This window comes from Mastigoproctus giganteus, chromosome 6, assembly GCF_048544385.1.
Source record: "Mastigoproctus giganteus isolate SK-2022 chromosome 6, ASM4854438v1, whole genome shotgun sequence".
NCBI lineage: Eukaryota > Metazoa > Arthropoda > Arachnida > Uropygi > Thelyphonidae > Mastigoproctus > Mastigoproctus giganteus.
The window spans coordinates 21,407,363-21,431,514 of record NC_143580.1 but is presented as its reverse complement, the minus strand read 5'-3'; the positions used below and the strand labels follow the sequence as shown (position 1 = coordinate 21,431,514).

At 36.2% G+C, this 24,152-nt stretch overlaps 1 protein-coding gene across 1 annotated transcript in view; it reads left to right on the top strand.

Moving 5' to 3' along the window:
- Positions 1-24,152, top strand: part of STUB1 (STIP1 homology and U-box containing protein 1) — a 79,218-nt gene that overhangs the window by 16,894 nt on the left and 38,172 nt on the right. Inside the window, exon 2 of the mRNA XM_090375009.1 lies at positions 14,518-14,716. Coding sequence (XP_090231135.1) covers positions 14,518-14,716 — 199 coding nt within the window. The remainder of the gene's footprint in view (positions 1-14,517; positions 14,717-24,152) is intronic.

Sequence of the window (24,152 nt, the reverse complement as noted above, 5' to 3'; positions counted from 1 at the left end):
TTGAGGTGTTTACAGACCATACTAAAATATAATTTAGTTTGAGCTTTGAATGAGACTAAGTGAGGTGACAGAGTTAATTAGCCTTGCACAGTCTCCTTAGTATTTCTGAGTTCCCTCTCCATACATACACAAAAAAAAAAAAAAAAAAAACTTCAAAAATGTGTAACCTTGCTTAGAGTTGTCTAAACAATACCAAATTTTTATTCAAGGTGTGTATATTTTGTCTGAAGTTTTTGAATAGTAGTACTGACATTTAATGCAAGAAAGCAAGCTTATATAGTATCAGCAAAAAAAAAAAACCTGCACAGTTCACCCATCCGTACCCTCCAAGAATTTGTCTAGTTCTTCCTTGAATTTATTCCACCCATCCATTTCCACTTGGAAACCTTTTCCAACAATCAACCACCTGCTGGTTGAAGGCAAACTTCTGCACATCTATCCTGCAACCATCCATCCTCAACTTGAATTTTCCCTCCCTCATGTGTAGTCTCAGCAAGTGGGAGAATGGCATTAACATTCAGCTTACTCAATCCAATCAAGGCTTTAAGCACCCCAATCAGATCTCCCCACGGGTACCTAGTCTCAAGATGCTGCAATTTGCAGAACTGAAGTCTTTTTAGGTAAGAGCACCCTTTTGTTCCCTTTACCAGTCTGGTTGCCCTTCTCTGCACCTGTTCCAGCAGATCTACATTCTAAAGACCTGTATACAGTACTCAAGATGTTGTCTACCATGGCCTTATACAAAGGGATAATTACCTCCTTATCCCTGCTAGCAAAGTTTCTCTATATCATTGACAAAACCCCATGAGCTGGCCTGGCAGCATGTCTCCACTGCTCAGAGAATTTCATGTCTGACTGCACAATTACCCCCAGGTTTTTTTCATTCTCCACTACCCTAAGTGTCAAACCACACAGTTGATAAGTTACTCTGGGGTTACTGCTACTCATATGCAGTACCTTACATATGTTAATGTTAAATTTCAACTGCCATTTCTCAGTATACTGATACAGTTTTCCTAGATCTTGTTGCAGTAGCTCAACCTGATGACTGTCATTAACCATACTGCCAACATTTGTATCATCTGCAAATTTAGACATTGTCTGATATACCTTCATCAGTATCACTGATAAATATTAAAAAAATCACAGAACCCTGGGATTCTCCACTAATAACATTAGTCCACGAAGAGTAATGCCTATTGATAACCACTCTCTGTCTTCTTCCACTTAACCATCCCTTTATCCATAGCAGTAGCTTGCCCTGAATGCCACATTGCTCCAGTTTGTTCAGGAGTCCTTTATATGCAACAGTATCAAAAGCCTTCCTGAAATCCAAGTATATGATGTTGAAATTATTTTTTGCATCCAGATCCTTGGTCACCGTATCATAGTAATAACCTATTAGAATGGTTAGACAAGACTGCCCCTTAACAAATTCATGCTGTGATTGCAGTAGAATTTCATGTCTGTCCAGATGCATTACTTCTTCAATAAGTGCTTCCATTATTTTACCAGGTGCCTCCGTAGCCAGGTGGGAAGGAACAGCAGTGTGTAGCACACGCTTCTTGATTAGACCGGGGTTCGAGCCTGTCACCACCAAATATGGAGGATGCGGAAAGGTCAGGGAATGACCACCGCATATCCCAGAGCAATTTGGCCTTAGTTGCTAATGCTCCTAAAAACCAAATAACAAACAAACCATTATTTTACCTGGAACTGAAGTTAAGCTAATTGGTCTGTAATAACTCTTGTCGACTTTTGATCCCCTTTATGAATTGGGGATACATTCGCACATTATTATTAATATTATTATTAGCCATATGGTGCAAGGAAGCCTGAGGCTTATGCTGCACCAGCCAACAAAAAAAAATTTCTGAGTTACCCTGAGAGAGAGAGAGAGAGAGAGAGAGAGAGAGAGAGAAGTAGAAGGGAATCACTAAGAAAGAGAAGAATGATAATATCCAGCTCAGGACCCTGGGTGTGCCAAGCCCACACTCACCAGATATGACCATCTCCGGTTCATAGGGACCTCCCATGAACCCAAGAATGCTCTTGTAATTATGACTAAGGGTTTGCTTACCTGCTTTGCTGCCTCCCTTATTAATAACTGGATAGATTCCATCCACCCAGGTGCCTTTTTTTTATGTCCATCTTCAACAATTTCACCTCTACTTTCCTTTTAGTTATCACAAAGTCATCTAGCTCCTCATTAAACTTCTGGCATCCTCTTCCCTACAGAATTCCTCATGTGAATGTAGATGCAAAATATATATTCAGTTTGTCAGCAACCTGAGCAGGGTTATGAACATTTAACCCATAGACATCAAGCGGCCCAATATTCAACCTCTTCCTTCTACTGTTAATATACACATATAATTCTTTGGCCAGAGACTTCTCATAATCTGTCTTAGCTTGCCTAACCTACTTTGTGACTTGATTACAGATTAATTTATTTATGTTTACCATAGGCTTCTTTATCACCTGATAATTTATATGCATCTTATGCACTTTTCTTCTCTGCTAGTGTCTCATAGTTCAACTGACTTCCATTTAGGTGTAAGCTTTGAATAGTATTTCTTCATTGGTATAAAAGCCTAGTAGCATCATTGATTACTTTCCTGAATACTTCCCATTTAGAATTTGCTGTTGGTAACATCATCAGATGATCCCACTGTACACAATTTAAAAACTGTCTGAGACCACTGTAGTCACCCTTACAAAAGAAAAGCCTTTCCATTTACCCTTGACAGTAGTTATATCTTTAATTAAATTCTACATTAGTATACTGTGATTACTGCCACCCAGTGGGTCTTTTACCTGTAGATTCTTAATGTGTGAAGAATCACTGTTGATAACCAGATCAAGAGTATTGTTTTTTTTCTTGCCTCTCTAACCTACTGCTGTAGAAAACCGTCATTGAAGAAATCCACAAAAGTCTTGCTAGTGTGTGAGTGACCAATCTACAAAAAAAATCAGTCAACATATGGAAAGTTAAAATCCCCCATTATGAGACATTCTGATTTGCTGGTCCACTCTTTCTCTTTATAGCTGTTTGGTATACTCATCACAGTCATTTGGTCAATAACATACTTCTACTCCCAATTTTGTTTAATCACAACCAAACTGACTCAACGTTGCACTTGTCACCCATGTCAACTGGCATTGCCTTAGATTTAATATGCTTCTTAACTAAAAGCATAACCCCTCCAACTCTGTCCTGGTTGTCCTTCCTATATACATTGTAATCCCCATATTCTCCAATGTCTGCATTTAATGATTTAATCAGTACTTCAAATTCATCAAATTTATTTACAATGCTGCTGGCATTAGTGTACATGTAAGTATACATGCACACGTTCTTACTCTTAGTTACCCTAACACAGCCCATGTATGTATTTGTTCCATGATGATGCACAGCAGGGACTGAAGTCCCAGACATCTTGCTTTCAAGGGTGTTGCATATACCAGTAGTAGCAATGCAAGAATCACTTTTGCCTCCGTCTCTAATTAAGCTATTTGTATCCCTCCAAGCTAACAGTTTTCCAACCCACCTGTCACTGCCTTGATAGTATAAGCAAATTTTCTTGCATATCTATTCAATTGTATCCCATTCCTGTAAAAACAGCCTCTCCTGTTAACAAGCACAGACCAAGCTGAGAAAAATTCTACCCCATGAGCCTTGAACATTCTCTGGGCTGAATTGATTGACAAAGTTCTCAATTTATGCTCCCTCATTTCGTGTCTGGCAGAATTGCATACTTTCAAATTCAATTCTAATGCGCAACTATTCCCAACATTTCCTTTTAGTTGTTAAGTCCTCAGATCTCCTACTCTTAATATCATTAGTGCTAACATGTACAACGATATCATCTTTCGTGCCCATAAAAGATGATATCTGCTCTATAATGTCATCTACTTTTGCTCCTGGCAGACTTACCCTGGTCCTATTTCACCAATTTTTCTTGCACAACACATTTCCCGCTTCTCTGACAATACAGTCACCGACAGTAATCACCTCCTTTGCTACCAGTGCATTCTGCCTTGGAGATTGCTGCTGTGTTGCCCGATGCACAAGTGTGAGCTCTGGCATTGAGTTGGGCAGCTGAGAGCTTGATTTCCCCCCATTTTAATTCCTTCTAGGGCATCTACCCTACTTCATACTAGGGCATCTACTTCAAACTTTCATAAATGTATCCTAAAAAGTGTCCTAAATGTATTAGGACACTTTTTCTTCACATCAGAACGCTGAATTGGCAGCTAATTTCTACACTCTCTACACATAGCACACACACACACGCACAAAGACCTCCCTCCTTGGCTCGATTATGTCCTGTTCCAGAAAGATTTCACATTTCACAAGGTGTACATTTTGTTAGGCTGTGATAAGTTTGAGAATCGTCCCTTCGATTCTCCCACTGCTTTGTGCCTGTTCTTTGCTGCTATAGTCTGGGGCATGATTTTAAATACAATTTAATTGATTAACAACAAAAATTAATAAATTTAATTGATTAATTGACAATACTACACTAATCTAATAGATTCCTAAATGCAGTGATATGCATTATGTGATCAAGTTTAACGTTATTCCTTATGCTATCAAGTTTTACGTTATACCTTATGCTATCAAGTTCAAGATATACATTATGCCAATGCCATTACGATTGCAGTGTTAAATTAGTTATATCCTTACTAAAAAGTAAAATTCTTTAGCTAACACAAAAAAAGTAATTAAGGTATACATCAGAAAAGGAAAAACCAAAACTTCCCACAAATTTATGAATACCATTAAAATGTGTTCATCAAGAGGACTATCGCAATATTTATAGCCTGGTATGAATATGTTACTACAAATAATTATTCATTTATGGGTGGAATTAGTGAAAAATGAAGTTAGACAATAGTTTTTGCTATCATCAGGGATATACTGTAATCAGATAATTGAAGCTGTTCTTCTTAGAATAAGTTGTTGTAGAATTGATTAAATAAATATGTTTGAAATGTTTTGCTGGTATTATAGGTTAATAAAATTTCATTACTCTTCTGAGGCATTGGAAGTCTGATTTTAATTATATACAAGGTGAGTTCAAAAAGTATCTGGATTAAACATGTTCCTGAAGGAACTTGCTTAATCCAGATACTTTTTGAACTGCACACTGTTTAGGCAACCTCAAGGTTGAGATAACGGCATACTACGACAAAGCACGATGAACTTAGACATGTTGCTTCCTTATCCCCAAGCAGTATTATTCACATACTTATGGCAGTCTATTATTCTCATCCAATACTGTAGATGTGTTTTTCACATCTCATATTTCAAAATGTCAGGGTGCACTGAACAACATGTTAAATTTTGCTTTAAAGTCAGAAAGGCTGTAAGTGAAACATTTCATTTTCTTAAAATAGCATATAGAGACTCAACAGTGGGCCATACATGAAAGGTTTTGAATGGCATTCTAATTTCTGAGATGGGCTTGGCAAACCCAGAGTCCTGAGCTGGATATCATCATTCTTCTCTTTCTTGGTGATTCCTTTCTACTTCTCTCTCTCTCTCTCAGGGTAATTCGGGAATTTTTTTTTTGGCTGGTGCAGCATAAGTCTCAGGCTTCCTTATACCATATGGCTGATAATAATAAGTTTGTGCCCTGGCTGTTAACAGTGGAACAATAGGAACACTGCTAGCATTGTAGTTTGTTCTAATGCACAGCAAATAGTGAGATTTTTGAAATGTATCATAACTCTCTTCATAGAAAGAAATAAAAACCTATAACAGTTTATAGGTATGGTCCTCGATAAAGTGAATTTGGGGTGAGCATCAAATGTTAAATTTAACTCTGTTTAGTGTAGAGTTAATAGGAGCTTAATACCAATTAGTATTAATATTGGCAATATGATGCAAAAAAGGAAAGCCTATACAGCACCAACTAAAAAAAAAATAATAATAAATAATAATAACCTTAAATTTCCCATCATCTCCAAATTTTCATTAAATTTACTCAAACTATCTGCCTCTACAAAACTAGGTGGAAGATTATTCCACATTTCAACAATTGATTACCCTTTGACTAAATGAAAAAAAATTCTGCACATCTGATCTGCAATCATTCTTTTCGAGTTTAAATTTATGACCCCTTGTGTATGTCAACTGAGAAACGGTAAAGATACCATCGACGTTCAGTTTACTTAACCTTTTTAAAGCCTTATACATTTTGATCAGGTCACCATGCAGATATCCGTGATAAGAATATCCCTTTTGTTTGCTCCAACTAATTTTGTTGCTTTTCTCTGCACCCTTCCAACAAACCCAGGTGAATAGGAGGGCAGTTGAAGAAGGAAGTAAGTCTACTTGGGTAGACCAGGAGAATGATGGAAGAAGTGAACAGAGCCGTGTGACTATGACTTTCAGGCAGACCTACTGAACTCTGCGAGGAGAGGGCATGTGGTGTGTACAAGACATTTGCCTTACTAGGCATCAATCATTCAAGTTAAGTCTATTATGCCTATTGATTTTAAGCAAAACAAAGTTTTTCATATGGACTTATATAGTGTAGTAGATTCATTTGTTTTGTATTAAGTGTTTGTTACCGAGTACAATTGATCACTTTAGTGAGCATTCTGAGGTTCAAAATTCATTTTGGTAAATTAAAAAATTAAATGTTTTGCACTCTTAAAATGTTTTTCTCGTTATGAGAGTTGAACTATTTTTGTAATGCCAAAAGTCTCTTAAGAATATATATGAATTTCAATCTTAAAAATAATTTGCTAATCAGTTACACACTGGATATTAATCAGAATTTTTATCTATACTTTGACACTCTTACATAGACCTAGACTTTTTGAGAACTGTCTTAAAGTCAGTCATTAGTTTCTTCATAGAAAGAAATAAAAAGAAATTAAATTATAAAGTTAAATTAGTTCCCAAAAATTGATGCAGTTTGTTTTTTAAGGTAACAAGAAAAAATTTAGAGATATCCGAAACTAGGAAATTTCACATAATTAGATGCTTAGCTTTAACATGGCCTTAATCAACACCAGCAAAGAATAAACAGAAATTAGCTTATTCCATTTGTTCAACCAACAGTAGATTTTTCTTTGAAAAGAGTCATGTAGAATAGCATTTCCTCGCTAATATTAGCATTAGTAGTGGTAAATGATGAAAGAAAGCAAGCTTATACAGCATCAGCCAAAGGGGGGGGGAAATGATACTTCCCATTTCAACTATTCATTGCCTCCAATAGTTTGTTAGTTCTTCCTTGAATTTATTTAAGCTTCAACTTCCACAACAATAACAACAACAGATGAAAGTTTGTTTCAGCAATCAACCATCTGCTGGCTAAAGGCACACTTCTGCACATGTATTCTGCAACTGTCCTTCCTCAGTTTAAATTTGTGTGCCCTCTCATATGTGTAGTCTGAGTAAGAGGAAGAATCCCATCAGCATTGAACTTGCTCAGTCCATTCAAAGTCTTAAACACCTCAATCAGATAACCTCTGCCTAGTCTTCATACACTGTAGTTTGCAGAATTGAAGCTTTTCTTGGTAATAGTACCCCTTTGTTCCTCTCACCAATCTTGTTGCCCTTCTCTGCACTGCCTTTCAGCAGCTCTACATCCTTCCTAAAATGAGGCTTCCAGACCTGTTGTTTATGACAAATAATTAAATATGAATTTATTTACATAAATTCATATTTAATTATTTTTAAGCTAAGTTTTCCCAATTTTTTCTTATTCTTACCTTTAGTGCGGAATGCAGTCCTGGCTTAGCATACTTTATATGGTTATGCAGTTAAATACATATATTACCACAAAAATTCATGGCCCATTGCAGCCACATTCTTCTGTCTCTACCCATTATAATTAGGACACTTTTTCTTCACATCATCAATTTATTAAATTCTTAATTCATAAATTAATTTGTTTTAATATACATTTAATTTAATTTATTGATTTCATTATTTTATTTGTACATTATTACTTTATTAACAAAATTTAAGTCTGACCTCAGATATCTAAAAACTTTGGGCACAGGACAATTTCAATAATTTTGAAGGGAGAGTTCTTGAACTTTTAGAGAAACTAAAAGAATGTTGCAAAGTATTATTAGTGTGGCTGATTGATGGTGGTCAAAATGAGATCTCCCCCAATACATTTTAAGCAGGTAAGGTTAGTTAATTGCATAGTAGCCAGCTGGAAGTTTTCTCTAGCACTGAGACTTCATCAGTGTACCAGCCATAGAATGTTATATTTTAACTGGACATGCAGTTTTGTTTTCAATATGAAACAAGTAGATGTTAACCTAATGAGGCAAAATTTCTCTTTCCACGGACACTAAATTTCTGCTGCTAGATTTCCTGAATTTAGAAAAAGTTGACAGTAAAATATCTACTTTTTTTTTTTTTTTATGTAAACCCCAAACATGAGAGGTATTAGAACCTATAGTACTTAGTGCCATGCTTGGGTTGGAGGTTGAGAAGATGAAAGAAAATATTTGTTGATATTGGACTTGAACTTCTGTAGACTGTAACTTTCAGGAAATACGTATGAAAGAAGGTTGTTCCAGAAAACAGCAGTTGAATGAATAAACGAGGAAGATGAAAAGTTGGTTCTGTGAGTTTGAAGTTGCACAGTAAATGGATGTTGGCTGGTGGCGGCACGTGTTCAGACTGTTTTGAAAGAGAGAGCGAATTATAGAAGCCAATTCAGAAGAACAGTGTTCATGGAAATATCTGTAGAAGTGGCATGCGACAGAAACAGCATTAAATTCATAATGACATTGGTTGAAGTTGGACTGAAAACCACCTATTAGGTTAAGTCCATTATACTTAGAGCACCTATTGTTCTTACCACAACTGTCCATCTGCCTGCCTGCCTATATCTAACAACTTCACCTCCAGTAGCATATTTTCATGAAATTTATTTAACCCTTTTAAAAGGATTTTTCAAGCCTTATACTATCCAGTATACTGTATGTTGTAGCAGAGGCACTGGATATTGTTTGTTGCCATGTGATTGGGTGTGTAGTTAATGATTAGCACCGAGCAGTGCCCTTTCAGGATTACTTGGATAGGCTTCAAGGATGGTCAGAAAAGTGGCAGATATGTTTTAAATTAGCAGCAAAATGCAAGATTTTATTACACTTGGTGAATAGTAGCAATCCCAAAATAACTTATACACTTCATGGGATTGAGTTAAAAACAGTGGAGGAAGAATGGGATTTGGAGATTGTGATACAGGTGAATATGAAATTCTCAAAAGCATTGTAGACAAGTGGCAAGGAAAGCTCATGGTGACTTATTAATGATTTATCAAACATTTGCTTGTAGAGATAGATAAAACCACACTTATTCTTATCAAAACTAAAGAACTGAAATGGACTTGAGCAGGACACATAGCTCAAAGACATGATGACACATGGACTAAGCAAATAACAGAATGGTACCCAAGAGGAGCTAAAATAAAACCTGAAAGACAACAATGGAGATGTTGTCTACATCAGTAGTGTCAGAATCACTGGCATAGTTGATCCTGGAATATTATAGAAAGTGGAAGTATTGTTTCAATATTATAGAAGATTGTAGATGATTCTAGAGCAGTGGTTCTTGAGTTTTTTCCTGGTGGCCGCAAAAATTTACACGAGATTTAGCTGGTGGCCACACAATTTCGCACAAAATGTAATAAATCTAGTAAAACGCTAGTACTCTGGATGAACAATCATGTCTCATACCATTGAATATCGCTTTTATAAAAGTCCATATAATCCATATAATATTTTATTGTATATAAATTAATTTTTTTAATGTTGAAATTTAATAAATAAATATTTTGATATTTATGAAAATACTCTGGTGGCCACCCAAAAATGTCTTGGTGGCCATATTTGACCACTGTGGCCTCACTTGAGAACCACTGTTCTAGAGTGTTTTGCAATAATATAAATTGAGGAGTAAGAGCTGTAACTTATAAAATCAAACACTTGTCAGAAAGAATGAGTGCTTGGTGTAAGTTTTGTGTGTTTCATGATAAATGGCAAGAAATAAGGAACTGAGTGCTGAAAAAAGAAGTGCTATTATAACTTTGTATAAAGAAAGTTATTCCATGAGAAGAATTTTGCCAAAAACTAGGTTTTTCATTTAAAGGAGTACAAACTACCATTCAACAATTCAAGTATACTGGCATTTTAAAGAACAAACCACAATCAGGATGACAACACTAAATGCATTTGATGACTTACTACTCCTGAAGTCTGAGCCGAGTTTAATAGGAAACTCCCACGTCTATATCCACTGTAAAACTTCACCTTGAACAAGCAGGACTTTGTGGTTCCATTTTAATAAGGGTTTTCGGACCCTTATTAAAACTGGAAAATTGAAAGAACGGTTGGCTTGGGCTAAGAGCCATCAACATTGGACAATCGAAGAGTGGAAAAACATACTATTGATGGATGAATCCAAATTTGAAATTTTTGGATCCAAGTGTAGAGTTTGTGAGATGGTCAACTGAAGGAAAATGGTGCTACTTTGTTTAGTGTACAGTCAAGCATGGTGGTGGTTCCATCATGATCTGGAGTTGCTTATGTTTTATTGGAGTGAGTGACACTGTCAGAATTGAAGGAATTTTAAGAAAAGTAGGCTATAAAAACAACATTCTTGAACATATGTTAATATCCTCTGAAATTCAACATTGTGGAAGAAATTTTATATTACAACAAGACAGTGACCTGAAGCACAGCTTAAGCTGCACAGGGACTTTCTTACAACTAAACAGCAGGAGGGGTTATTGCAAATTATGGTGTGGCCACCCCCAATCATCTGACTTAAACCCGATAGGGCTGTTACGAGAGCATCTAGACCATGCAGTCTGCCCATCTTCATTAAATGTATGGGAAAGCTTGCAGATTGCTTGGAATAATGTTAGTCAAGACATTATTATAAAATTATCAGAACGCTGCGTCTGTGTAAAGCAGTGTTAAAATCTTATGGATGGAGGATATGTTGATGAAAAATCAGTATAGTTGTTTAGAAATGCAGAATTGGAATTTGGGAAGTACAATGTGTTCAGAAAGGATAGGAAGGGAGGAGGGGTTATGCTGTTAATTAAGAAAATCATAAAATCAAAGGAACTGCATCCAGTTGACATAGATGGACAGTGCAATGTTGAGCCAGTTTGGTGTGGCATAAGCACTGGGAAAGCAAAAATAAGAAAGGAACGTGTTATAGGCCTAATGACTCAAATGAGTACAACAAACAATTGTACAGAGAAATAGAGTGGGCTAGTAAATCAGAATATCTTATAATGGGGGATTTTAACTTCCCAGATATTGACTGAAACTTGTGGGTTGGTCCCTCGCACACTAGCAAGAATTTTGTGGATTTATTGGATGCAACATGTTCGAGAGGCAATTAGGGAAGGTAATACTCTTGATCTGGTTATCAGCAGTGATCATTTGTGTATTAAGAATTTGCAGATAAAGGAACCACTAGGTGGCAGTGATCACACTGTATTGATGTGGGATTTTCTTAAAGATATAGTTACCATCAGGGGTAAAGGAAAGGGTTTTTGCTTCTATAAAGGTGACTGCAGTGGTCTCAGACAGCTTTTAAATTCTGTACAGTGGGATCAACTGACGGTGTTACTAACAGTAAAGTCTAAGTGGGAAGCATTCAAGGAATTAAACGTGGAAGCTACTAAACGTTTCATACCTATTAAGAAATATTGTTCAAGGTTTAGGCCTAAATGGTTATCAAGTGAACTAATGAGACTTGTGACAGAGAAGAAAAATGCAAGGGATGCATATAAATTATCAAGCGACTCAGAAGCCTATGGCAGATATAAGCTAGTCTGTAATCAGGTCACAAAGGAGGTTAGGAAGGCAAAGGCAGATTACGAGAAATCTTTGGCAAAGGATGCTAAGAAAAACAGCAAGGATTTCTTTACTTATATAAATACTCTAAAAGGAAGGGGATAAAGCTGATTGGTCCACTTGATATCAATGGTTCAACTGTTGATGATCCTGCTCAGATAGCAAACAAACTGAATGAATATTTTGCATCTACATTCACACATGAGCAGTTATTAAGGTTTGAAAATGCCAGAAGTTTATCAAATTGTAGCAGGGTGCTTAATGATTTTTTAATAGCTGAGAGCAAAATGGAGGAGAAATTGTCGAAATTAAACATAAGAAAGGCACCTGGGGTGGATGGGATCTATCCAGTTTTATTAAATGAGGCGGCAAAGGAAGTAAGCAAACCCTTAGCCATAATTATGAGAGCATCCTTGGACTCGGAGGAGGTCCCCACAGACTGGAGATGTGCAAATGTGTGCCCAATTCACAAAGGGGATCGAAGGGTGACACAAGTAATTACAGACCACTTAGTTTAACTTCTGTTCCGGGTAAAATAATGGAGTTACTGGTTAAAGATGCATTGCAGGATCATCTAGACAAGACTGCATCAATAATTCAGATACAGCATGGGTTTGTTAAGGGAAAGTGTTGTCTGACAAATTTGATTGGTTATTATGATGTGGTTACAAAGGAACTGGATGCAAAAAATAATTTTGATATCATATACTTGGATATCAGGAAAGCTTTTGACACTGTTGCACATGGATGACTACTGTACAAATTGGAGCAGAATAGTATTAAGGGTGAGTTGCTACAATGGATAATAGGGTGGTTGAGTGGAACAAGACAGAAGGTGGTAATAAATGGACGCTGCTTTTCGTGAACTAATGTTATTAGTGGAGTGCCACAGGGTTCGGTGTTGGGTCCACTGTTGTTTTGTATATTTATCAATGATATTGATGAAGATATATGAGGCTTAGTGTCGAAGTTTGCAGATGATACAAAGGTTGGAAGGGTTGTTAATGACAGTATGCTACTGCAACAAGATCTAGATAATTTGGGAAGATGGTCTAAGAAGTGGCAACTGAAGTTTAACCTTGACAAATGCAAAGTACTGCATATGGGTAGAAGTAACCCCAGAGAAACGTACCAACTGTGTGGCACTACACTTAAGGTGGTAGAAAATGAAAAAGACCTGGGAGTAATTGTGCAGTCAGATATGAAGTTTTCTGAGCAATGCAGACAGGCTGAAGAGCAGGTCATGGGGGTTTTGTCTATGATATACAGGAATTTTGCTAGCAGGGAAAAGGAGGTGATTATCCCTTTGTATAAAGCAATAGTCATGCCACGCCTTGAATACTGCGTGTAGGTCTGGAGGCCTCATTTTAAGAAGGATGTAGATTTGCTTGAGCGTGTACAGGACAACAAGATTGGTAAGGGGAATGAAGGGATCCTCTTATAAAGAATGACTTAAGTTCTGCAAATTGCAGCAGATGGAGACTAGGCACCTGTGAGGCGATCTGATTGAGGTGTATAATGGGTTGAGCACGCTGAATTCTGATGGGATTCTTCCACTTGCTCAGATTACGAACCTAAGGAGGCATAAATTAAAATTGAAGAAAGACAGTTGTAGAAGAGATGTGCGGAAATTTGCCTTTAGCCAGTGGGTGGTTAATTGCTGGAACGAACTTACATCTGTTGTTGTGGAAGTTGATAGCTAAAAAAATTCAAGGAGGAACTGGACAAACTTTTAGAGGGAATGGTTGTGTGAATTTTTTTTTTTTTTTTTTTTGGCTGATGCTACATAAGCTCATATGCTTGCTTTCTTGCATCGCATGCCACTATTACTATTATTATATTAATAATTTCAATATTTTTGCTATAATTTTTCCAATGCTTAGTAAGAAATCTTAAAATACTTTGTAGTTTTTGTTTTTTATATTAAACCTTACATCGTCATAACTTATTTCCAAAAATTAACAAAAACTGTTGTTATATGTTGTGATTTCAAACTTTTAGGTGGGAGAGTAGGTCTCATTACTTATATGAGAAATGTATATATTCCTAATGCATAAGACTTTTTTTCTCTAAGATAAAATTTATTGTTATTGGTTGTGATGCAAGTGTAGACTTCCTAGAAGTTTTGTTAGGTGGTATGTTTAAGAATGAAGTTTGAAATATTAAGAAGCATGCACAGGAAACTATTGTATTTTGAGGTGTGAAGTTATTAGATGTCTGTGGTGACATTCCTTGTAGCTGTGATCAAGGTACCTAATAACTAAGTATCCTTTACTGTATTTCCAATATCATAATAACTTCCTTGCACTGTATGGCTAATAATAATAAAGAGTACTTCAGCATTTTAAGTGCCTATTTTAAATGCCCTTATTTGACTAATGGTTCAAGGTTTTGCTTCTGTCGCTGCCTTTTTGAGGTTAGGGTTTCCCAGAAAATGCTTGATTTTCATCTAGCAAACCAGGTTACATATGGTTTACAGATACAGTATAGCAGATGTGACATTGCTCATTTAGCCTTAGTGTTAATTTTAAATAGCTAGATACATTTGACATTTAGCAGCTAGACACATTTCATGAATTAAAATTTTTTTTCATTTGCCGTTTATATACCTTACATTTGTATTCATTATTATTTCGTGATTATTTCTTTGATATTTTTCAGATTAAAAACCCATTAGTACCCACCTTTTTTACTAATCGAGCTTTGTGCTACCTTAAACTTCAGCAGTGGGAATTGGCCTGTCAGGATTGTCGACGAGCCTTAGATATGGATCCAAGTTCTGTGAAAGGTCATTTTTTTTTAGGACAAGCCCTTTTAGAAGTTGAAAGTTTTGAAGAGGCTATTAAATACCTTCAAAGAGGTATGACTGTTCATTATTAATTATATACACTCTTACATATAAAAGTTATAATAAGGCAGTGTTCTCCCCAGAAAATTTTGCCAGCCGGGTGGCATTTTGAAGTAGCCAGGTGGGGAAGTGTAATACTCTGCAATATTATAAAAATTTCTGTTATTTATAAATGTGACTTAAGCAATCCAGAGCAAAAATTAATTGCATAATTTAACATTATATGCTCTTGTCACATTGACCTCAATGTGACAAGCATGTCACATTGAGGTCAATGTGCTATGAACATGCTATGCAATGTGTTGCATAGCATGTTCGAATTAATATTGATCGAGATCAGTACCATATGGTACCGCAAGAATCGCTTAAATTTTAGCTGGGTGATCAGTTAAATTCACGAGGCAGTGTGCCTATTCAATAGGTCCTGGGTAGAACACTGTAAGGACTAGTTCATAATATAATGTATTGGACTAACAATTTGAGATTCTGTTGGGAAGGCTCCATTTTGATGAATTGTCATCATGGAAATATCCTCTCTCTCCAGAATAATAAATAATGATGAACCATTATAGGATTAAATCATCAGTAATATTGATGACATTCATTATGTTTTCAAAAGAAATTGATGGATTTATTCTAAGTCCGAAACATGTTACACAAACTGTGGCTCTCCTACCCACAATTTTGATGGGGATAGGTGGAGAGGAGATTTTTACTGTATCCATATATAGTTGTGTTCTATTTGAACAAAATGAAGTAAACTGTTATTGTTATTGATGTCCAGTACCTGTACTTCTTTGACTGTTCAAGGAATCTGTCCCTTTGTAGTTGTGATGGACTTGTCCAATTTTGAGTCAAAATTGTATTGTTTGTTAACAGCTGGACTCTCATGCTCTCTCTCTCTCTCTCTCTCTCTCTCTCTCTCTCTCTCTCTCTCTCTCTCTCTCTCTCTCTCTCTCTCTCTCTTTCTGCCCTTGCATATTTTCTGTTATTTTGACTTTCTCCCCCTAATTTTTCTATTTCTATGAATGGTGATAGGCCTTTGAGCAATGAACTAACATTATTTTGACCTCACATTATGCATCTTTCAAATGTAGTTGGTATGACGTTTAATATGACATTAATATAATGTAACATATCATTAATAAGAATTTGATTTTCCATGTATGTAGCTGTCTGTTGTAGTATCTGAAGCAGAGGAGGGGGTTGCGATTAGGCTCTCAGTAAATGTATAGACATATAAGGTTTGATCAAAGTTTGGTGAATGATCTTATTCTTGAATGCATAGATGTAGCCAAAAGATTGAGTGGGGACTTATAGTGACATCTTTTGAGTATGGACACACCAGGTTTCAACTTGTTATGCACCTGTCTATCAGAAAGCTGCTTTTAAGTGAACAGTTGTTTTATCATGTGTACTGAAAATTATGAAATTCAGCTAGTGTGCAAAGGTAAAATTTTGTTTTAAGTTTGGAAAAGCAGCCACAGAAACACATGTAATTTTTATTACAGTGTATGGAGATGATTTTTTTTTTTTTTTTTTTATGGAGATGATGCTATGACTAAAAAAAAAAGTAGCTTTTAAGTGGTTTCGAAGGCCAAAAACGTGTGGGATTCAAATTTACATTGACGGCCATACTGGTTCCCATTTTTTGACAAATTCTGATAACACCATACCATTTTTTGGGATGATGTTATCAGAATTTATTCTGCAAGTGTTAAAGCAGTACCAAGACATTTTAAAACAGTTGAGAGATGCAGTATGGTCTAAATCATAGGTTCCCAAAGTGGGCGGTACCGCCCCCCCCAGTGAGCGCTGAAGCCTTCTAGGGTTCAGAAGCAATTGGGGGGCCTTCAGGCGGTCTAGGGGTCGGTGGCTCCTTATCCGTATTTTTATCTTCTTGGGTCCAGTGGACCCAGTTCAAAGGTAAACTAATAAATTCTATAATTTTTACTCTATGGACACAGCTGAAATTCGCTATAGGTGAAGCCAGAACTGTTTTCTTTGATTTTTCCACTTCAATTTTCCAAACCTTCTATTGAATTTCACGCAAATGACAAAAATGTGACATCAAGTGTATTTTTTTTAGGCCTTTTTCTATTATTTTTCTAAACCCACCCCTAATTAGCCTAGGGCCTTTGAAACGTGACAACGCGAGCTACTGTGAGTTGACATAAGAAGCAATAAAGCGAAACAGTAGCAACGACTGTTTTTGAAAGGCGAACAGTTCGCATTTCCTTTCTTCAGTATGTATTGCTCCTATGAACAGAAAATCAGGGAAATTCATCTTTTAGAAACAAGAAAAACTGGTGTAAAACTGATAACAGTGCAATGTGCATTTGATAAAAAAAAAATTTGCTTTATTGTAATTGTTTTTAGTAAGCAATATCGGAAAAGCAGTTTCCTGGGTTTGATCTTCTAACAAAATTTCGAGAAAATATTTCTATTTGTAGCTGCGTTATAAACTTCGAAAACTGGTGCATCAAAGGAAAGAAAAAAAATCATCCACTATGAATAACAGATTGTTTCTTGAAATGTGTATTCTTCACAAAACTGCAATATTTTCTAACAGTACAAAGCTAACAGATTGCGACTAACGGCTGCTCAAAAAGTATTCTTAGAAGATATTTGTATTCTCTCTCTCTCTATTTCGGGATCTCTGACCGTGTGGTCATCCTGGAGTATAAACAGAAAATTTGTTAGTTGGAATGCTGCCCACCAATGGCACCAATTATCAACTCTTTTACTGTCCTAATTTTCAATATGTGCAGATAATCGTCTTGGGCAAAAGGGAGAATCTATATTTAATACCATGAATAAGTTTTTTCAAGAGAAAGACATTCCTATTCGTAATATTTTGTCTGCTGCTATTGATGGTGCTCCAGCAATGACAGGGTGCCACAAGGGTTTCATAGTGCATTTGAAACAAGCAGTACCAGATGTACTCGCTATACATTGTGTTCTTCATCGTCAACATTTGGTTCCGAAGAATTTAAGTGAACGCCTGCATACGTTGCTCCATTATGTTATTAGAGCAGTCAACAAGATTAGAAGCAATTCATTGAGTGACAGATTGTTTAGCCAACTTTGTAGTGAAAACGATGAAGATTTCAATCATTTGCTGGTTCACACAGAAGTTCGTTGGCTTTCAAAAGGTATTTGTCTGAATAGATTTTTCAATTTGTTTGATTTAGTACTAGAGTTCCTAGAAAATAGAGACGACGGATTGCAGGCCAACCTGATTTCATCCAAAAATGACATCGCTTATTTGACAGACCTCTATAAAATATTTAATGAAATCAATCTACAATTACAAGGTGATGAATGGAATTTAATTAAAACAAAAAACGTTATTGCCGCTTTTGTGGGGGGAAACTTCTTCTGATCAAGCGGAATCTAGGCCAAGGGGAATATAGCCACTTTTCAAATTTATCAGAAGTCTCTCTCAAAAAGGAAGATTTACTTACATACTGCCAACACTTGGAGGTTCTCCATGCTGATTTTAATGAGCGATTCAAGGATATTCTAAACATGAATATACTAAATTGGGTTCTAAATCCTTTCTCACATGCAAACACAGCAGGATCATCAAATTTATAAGAGGAACTCATACAACTCACAACAAATGAAGAACTAAAAATAAAATTCAAAAATGGATACCAAGAGTTCTGGCTTCAGAAATCAATACTGACACTGCACCCTGGATTATGGGAAATAGTGCAAAAATTTTTAATTGCATTTCCATCTTCTTATTTGGTTGAGCGTGGGTTTAGTGCTGTAGTGAATTTACTGTCTAAGAAAAGGAACCGATTACATATAACTGAACGTGGCGATTTACGACTGTTTTTAACGAAAGTTGAACCCGATATTAACAAACTTTTAAAAATGCATCAGGCTCATCTTAATTTATTTTTTCTTTGTATTTTTATTTTGTAAGTTCAAAATAAACAATTTTGTAATATATTTGATGGTGTTTTAATTATTACAATAAAATTCTTACTAATGCATTTGCAATCTCTTAATATGTATTCCGAATTTTCATATTTAAACCATTGTATGAAACTGTGCATAATGTTATTCACTTTACAATCTTTACAATATGGGCTATGTTTCATCAAAATCTGAATAGCAATAACTGTGTTCAAGATAAAGCACGTATTGGCCACTACTTTTTCAATAATTTAATGGCATAAGCAGTAATGTATCATTAGTTGCTATTTACGTCGAAAATATCAAACGGCTTGAATGCGGAAAACTATTATAATGGGGGGCATTACAAAACTTATGTCTTGCAAAGTGGGCGGTGGCCCACTTTGCAAGTGTGGGAACCTATGGGAACCTAAAAAGTTTGGGAACCTATGGTCTAAATGATCCAAGATATGTCAGCACTCTCCATCCTGTCATGCCATACAGCACTCTCCATCTAGCATTTCCTGTCATGCCGTACAGCACACTCCATTTAGTAGTTCTTGTAGTAGTAGCAGTGGCATTTGATGCAAGAAAGCAAGTGTATGAGCTTATGCAGCATCAGCCAAAAAAAAAAAAAAAAAACACACCATTCCCTCCAAATGCTTGTCCAGTTCCTCCTTAAATTTATTCAACCTATCAACTTCCACAACGACAGATGGAAGTTTGTTCCAGCAATTAACCACCCGCTGGCTAAAGGCAAATTTCCGCACATCTAATCTACATCTGTCTTTTCTTAATTTGAATTTATGCCCCCTTAGGTTTGTAATCTGAACAAGTGGAAGGATCCCATCAGAATTCAGCATGCTCAACCCATTCAAGGTCTTATAGACCTCAATCAGATCACCGCGCAGGTGCCTAGTCTCCAGCCACTGCAATTTGCAGAACTTAAGCCTCTCTTGGTAAGAGGATCCCTTCATTCCCCTCATCAATCTTGTTGCCCTTCTCTGTACACGCTCAAGTAAATCTACATCCTTCCTAAAATGAGGCCTCAAGACCTGTATGCAGTACTCAAGGCGTGGCCTGACCATTGCCTTATACAGAGGGATAATCACCTCCTTTTCCCTGCTAGCAAAATTCCTATATATCATTGACAAAACCCCATGACCTGCCTGGCAGCCTGTCTGCATTGCTCAGAAAACTTTATATCTGACTGCACAATTACTCCCAGGTCTTTTTCATTTTCTACCACCTTAAGTGTAGTACCACACAGTTGGTACGTTTCTCTGGGGTTACTTCTACCCATATGCAGTACTTTGCATTTGTCAAGGTTAAACTTCAGTTGCCACTTCTTAGCCCATCTGCCCAAATTATCTAGATCCTGTTGCAGTAGCACACTGCCATTACTGTCATTAACAACCCTGCCAACCTTTGTATCATCTGCAAACTTCGACATTAAGCCTGATATACCTTCATCAATATCATTGATAAATATACAAAACAACAGTGGACCTAACACCGAACCCTGTGGGACTCCACTAACAACATTAGTCCAAGAAGAGTAGCACCCATTGATCACCACCCTCTGTCTTCTCCCACTTAACCATCCTTTTATCCATTGTAGCAACTTACCCTTAATACCATTCTGCTCCAATTTGTACAATAGTCTTCCATGCGCAACAGTGTCAAAAGCTTTCCTGAAATCCAAATATATGATATCAAAATTATTTTTTGCATTCAGTTCCTTTGTAACCACATCATAATATCAGATTTGTCAGACAAGACTTTTCCTTAACAAACCCATGCTGTGTCTCAATTATTGCTGCAGTCTTGTCTTGATGTTCCTGCAATGCATCTTTAACCAGTGACTCCATTATTTTACCCGGAACAGAAGTTAAACTAACTGGTCTGTAATTACTCGTGTCACCCTGCGATCCCCCTTTGTGAATTGGGGATACATTTGCACATCTCCAGTCCGTGGGAACCTCCCTGAGTCCAAGGACGCTCTCATAATTATGGTTAAGGGTTTCCTTAGTTGCTTTGCCGCCTCCTTTAATATAACTGGATAGATCCCATCCACCCCAGGTGCTTTTCTTAGGTATAACTTCAACAATTTCTCCTCCACTTTGCTTTCAGTTATTACAAAATCATTAAGTATCCTGCTACAATTTGATAACCTTCTGCCATTTTCAAACCTTATTAATTCCTCATGTGTGAATGTAGATGCAAAATACTCATTCAGTTTGTTTACTATCTGAGCAGGATCATCAACAGTCGAACCATTGATGTCAAGTGGACCAATCAGATTCATCCCCTTCTTTTTAGAGTTTATATAAGTAAAGAAATCCTTGCTGTTTTTCTTAGCATCTTTTGTCAAGGATTTCTCGTAATCTGCCGTCGCCTGCCTAACTTGCTTTGTCACCTGATTACAGACTAGCTTATATCTGCCATAGGCTTCTGAGTCGCTTGATAATTTATATGCATCCCATGCATTTTTCTTCTGTATTACGAGTCTCATTAGTTCATTAGATAACCATTTAGGCCTAAACCTTGAACAATATTTCTTAATAGGTATGAAACTTTTAGTAGCTTCCACGATTAATTCCTTGAATGCTTCCCACTTAGAATTTACTGTTGGTAATATCGTCAGTTTATCTCACTGTACAGAATTTAAAAACTGTCGGAGACCACTGTACTAACCTTTACGGAAGCAAAAACCCTTTCCTTTACCCCTGATGGTAATTAAATCTTTAAGTAAATCCCACATCAGTACACTGTGATCACTGCCACCTAGTGGTTCTTTTATCTGCAAATTCTTAATACACGAATGTTCACTGCTGATAATCAGATCAAGAGTATTACTTTCTCTGGTTGCCTCTCGAACATGCTGCTGCAGAAAACAATCATCCAATCACAAAAGTCTGACTGGTGTGTGAGTGACCAACCCACAAGTTCCAGTCAATATCTGGGAAGTTAAAATCCCCCATTATAAGACATTCCGATTTACTAGCCCACTCTATTTCTCTGTACAATTGTTCATTGTACTCATTCCAGTCATTAGGCCTACAACACACTCCTACTCTTATTTTTGCTTTCGCAGTGCTTATGTCACATCAAACTGTCTCAACAGTGCACTGTTCATCTATATCAATTGGATGCACTTCTCTTGATTTTATGTTTTTCTTAATTAACAGCATAACATCCTGTCTATCTTTTCTGTACACATTGTACTCCCCAAATTCCAGTTCAGCATTCCTTATATCTGTGTGACACCACGTCTCTGCTATCCCAACAATATCCGCCTTTGATGTCTTGACCAACACTTCAAATTCATGAAATTTATTTACTATACTTCTAGCATTGGTATACATGCAAGCATACATGCTCCTACTCCTATTCTTAGTTACTCACATCCCATATACCCACCTATTTCAGGATGACTGCCATCCGTCCCTGAAACCCCGAACACCCCACGCTCCAGGTCGCTACTTATTCTAATAGAAGTTGTGCAATAATCACCTTCACCTCTTCCTATGGCTACTGTTAAACTATTAGTCCTTGTATCCCCCCAAGCTAGCAGTTTTCCGACCCACCTAACACTGCCTCGATAGCATCAGCAAATATTCTTGCACACTTTCTATTTAAGTGTATCCCATCCCTATAGAAGCAGTCTCTCCTGTTAACAAGTACAGTCCAGGCTGAAAAAAATTCTACCCCTTGAGCTTTGCACATTCTTTCCAGGGCCGAATTGATCGACAAGGCTCTCATCATATACTCCCTTGTATCGTGTCTGGGCAGAATTGCAGACACTTTCAAATTCAACCTTAATTCACGGCTTTTTTCAACAGTGACCTGTACTTGTTAAGTAATTCCGCCGGTCTCCTACTCTTAATATCATTAATGCCAATGTGTACAACTATATCACCCTTTGTGCCCTTAAAAGATGATATCCGCTCTACAACGTCATCAACCTTTGCCCCTGGCAGACATACCCTGGTCCTGTGGCTACTGTTAAATGTCAATTATCTGGAATAATTTGAAAAGCCAATTTTTTTTATTATTAATGGTAGTATTTGAAACAAATTTTTATTATGTTACGAGAGTATTTCTAGCTGTTTTTTTTACTTTGTATATATGGTGAAATGTTGGATTAGGAAACCATGAGTGAGAGTTTAGTCATTTGCTTCCGTGAACCCAATTTTCCATGGCATATTTTGTTCTCTTCATTTCATATTATGTTTAGTTTAGCTCCGGATTCGGTAAGAATAATATCAGCCCGAAACTGTGCAATTTATTATTTTTCTCAGTTTTTTACAGTAAAATATCAGTGAAAAGAAACAGCACTAAAATGGGTAAAAAACAGGAAGAATGCGATATAATCAAAGTGATATTATTAAGAAATTTAAGATTTAGTAGCAAAAAAAAAGGTCACAACAAACGAAACAAAAAATGATCGAACATTATTTTAAAAAATACTCTAAATTTTTTTCTACATAAAATTTTTAGTAAAATACCTATCTGAATATACATATATATGTAAATGTGCGAATTTTTATGTATAAGTTATTATTATTATTTTTTAATTAAATAAATTCGTGTTTTTCACAATAGTTAGTCTTTTTCTTTTACCAGAATTTATTTAATTTCTGGTAAAATTCTGTAAAAGAAATTCGTTTACAGAATTTATTTAATCTTGCTTTACATTTGATTATAAAAAAATTTGGCTATCTGGAAAAGGTCTGACATTAATTATTCTTGATAACTGATGCTCTATTGTATATACAAAAATTATCTTGGTCAACACTAAAAACCTGCCATCGCAGGTTTTTAGTGTTGATCTCTCATGCTCACAGCTAGTTCAAACTGGAGCAAGTTAACATTGAAGTCTGGTGCAAAAAGATCTGTGTTGTTAACATTTAGTGTGAAACATGTGATTTAGTGTGAAATTATCCTGCTTAAACACTAATAAAAAGAGATTATCCTGAGACATCTTCTGTAACCTAAAAGCCAATCACCATCACAAAAAAAAAATGAAGTAAAAAAATTAAAATAATAATAACAATTAAATGAAATTTTTACATGTAAAGACCCTGTCATCAATTTATTCATCATCAGTTAAAATTAAATTACTTTATTGTACTTTTTTTCTTGAGACTCTTCCTCAGATTATCATTAGCACTAGTAGAGGCATATGATGCAAAAAGGGAAGCTTATACAACATCAGCCAAAAAAAAAAAAAAAACCCTTCCCATTTCACCCATCCATTCACTCCAAATGTTTGTCTAATTCTACCTGGAATTTATTTAAGCTGTCAACTTGCACAACAACAGAGGGAAGTTTGTTCCAGCAATCAACTAAACGCTGGCTAAAGGCAAATTTACACACCTCTATTAGCATTAGCAAAGGCACATGATGCAAGAAAGCAAGCTTATATAGCATCAGCCAAAAAAAAAAAAAAAAACAACCCTTATTTCACCCATCCACTCGCTCCAAATGTTTGTCAAGTTCTGCCTTGAATCTATTTAAGCTATCATCTTCAACG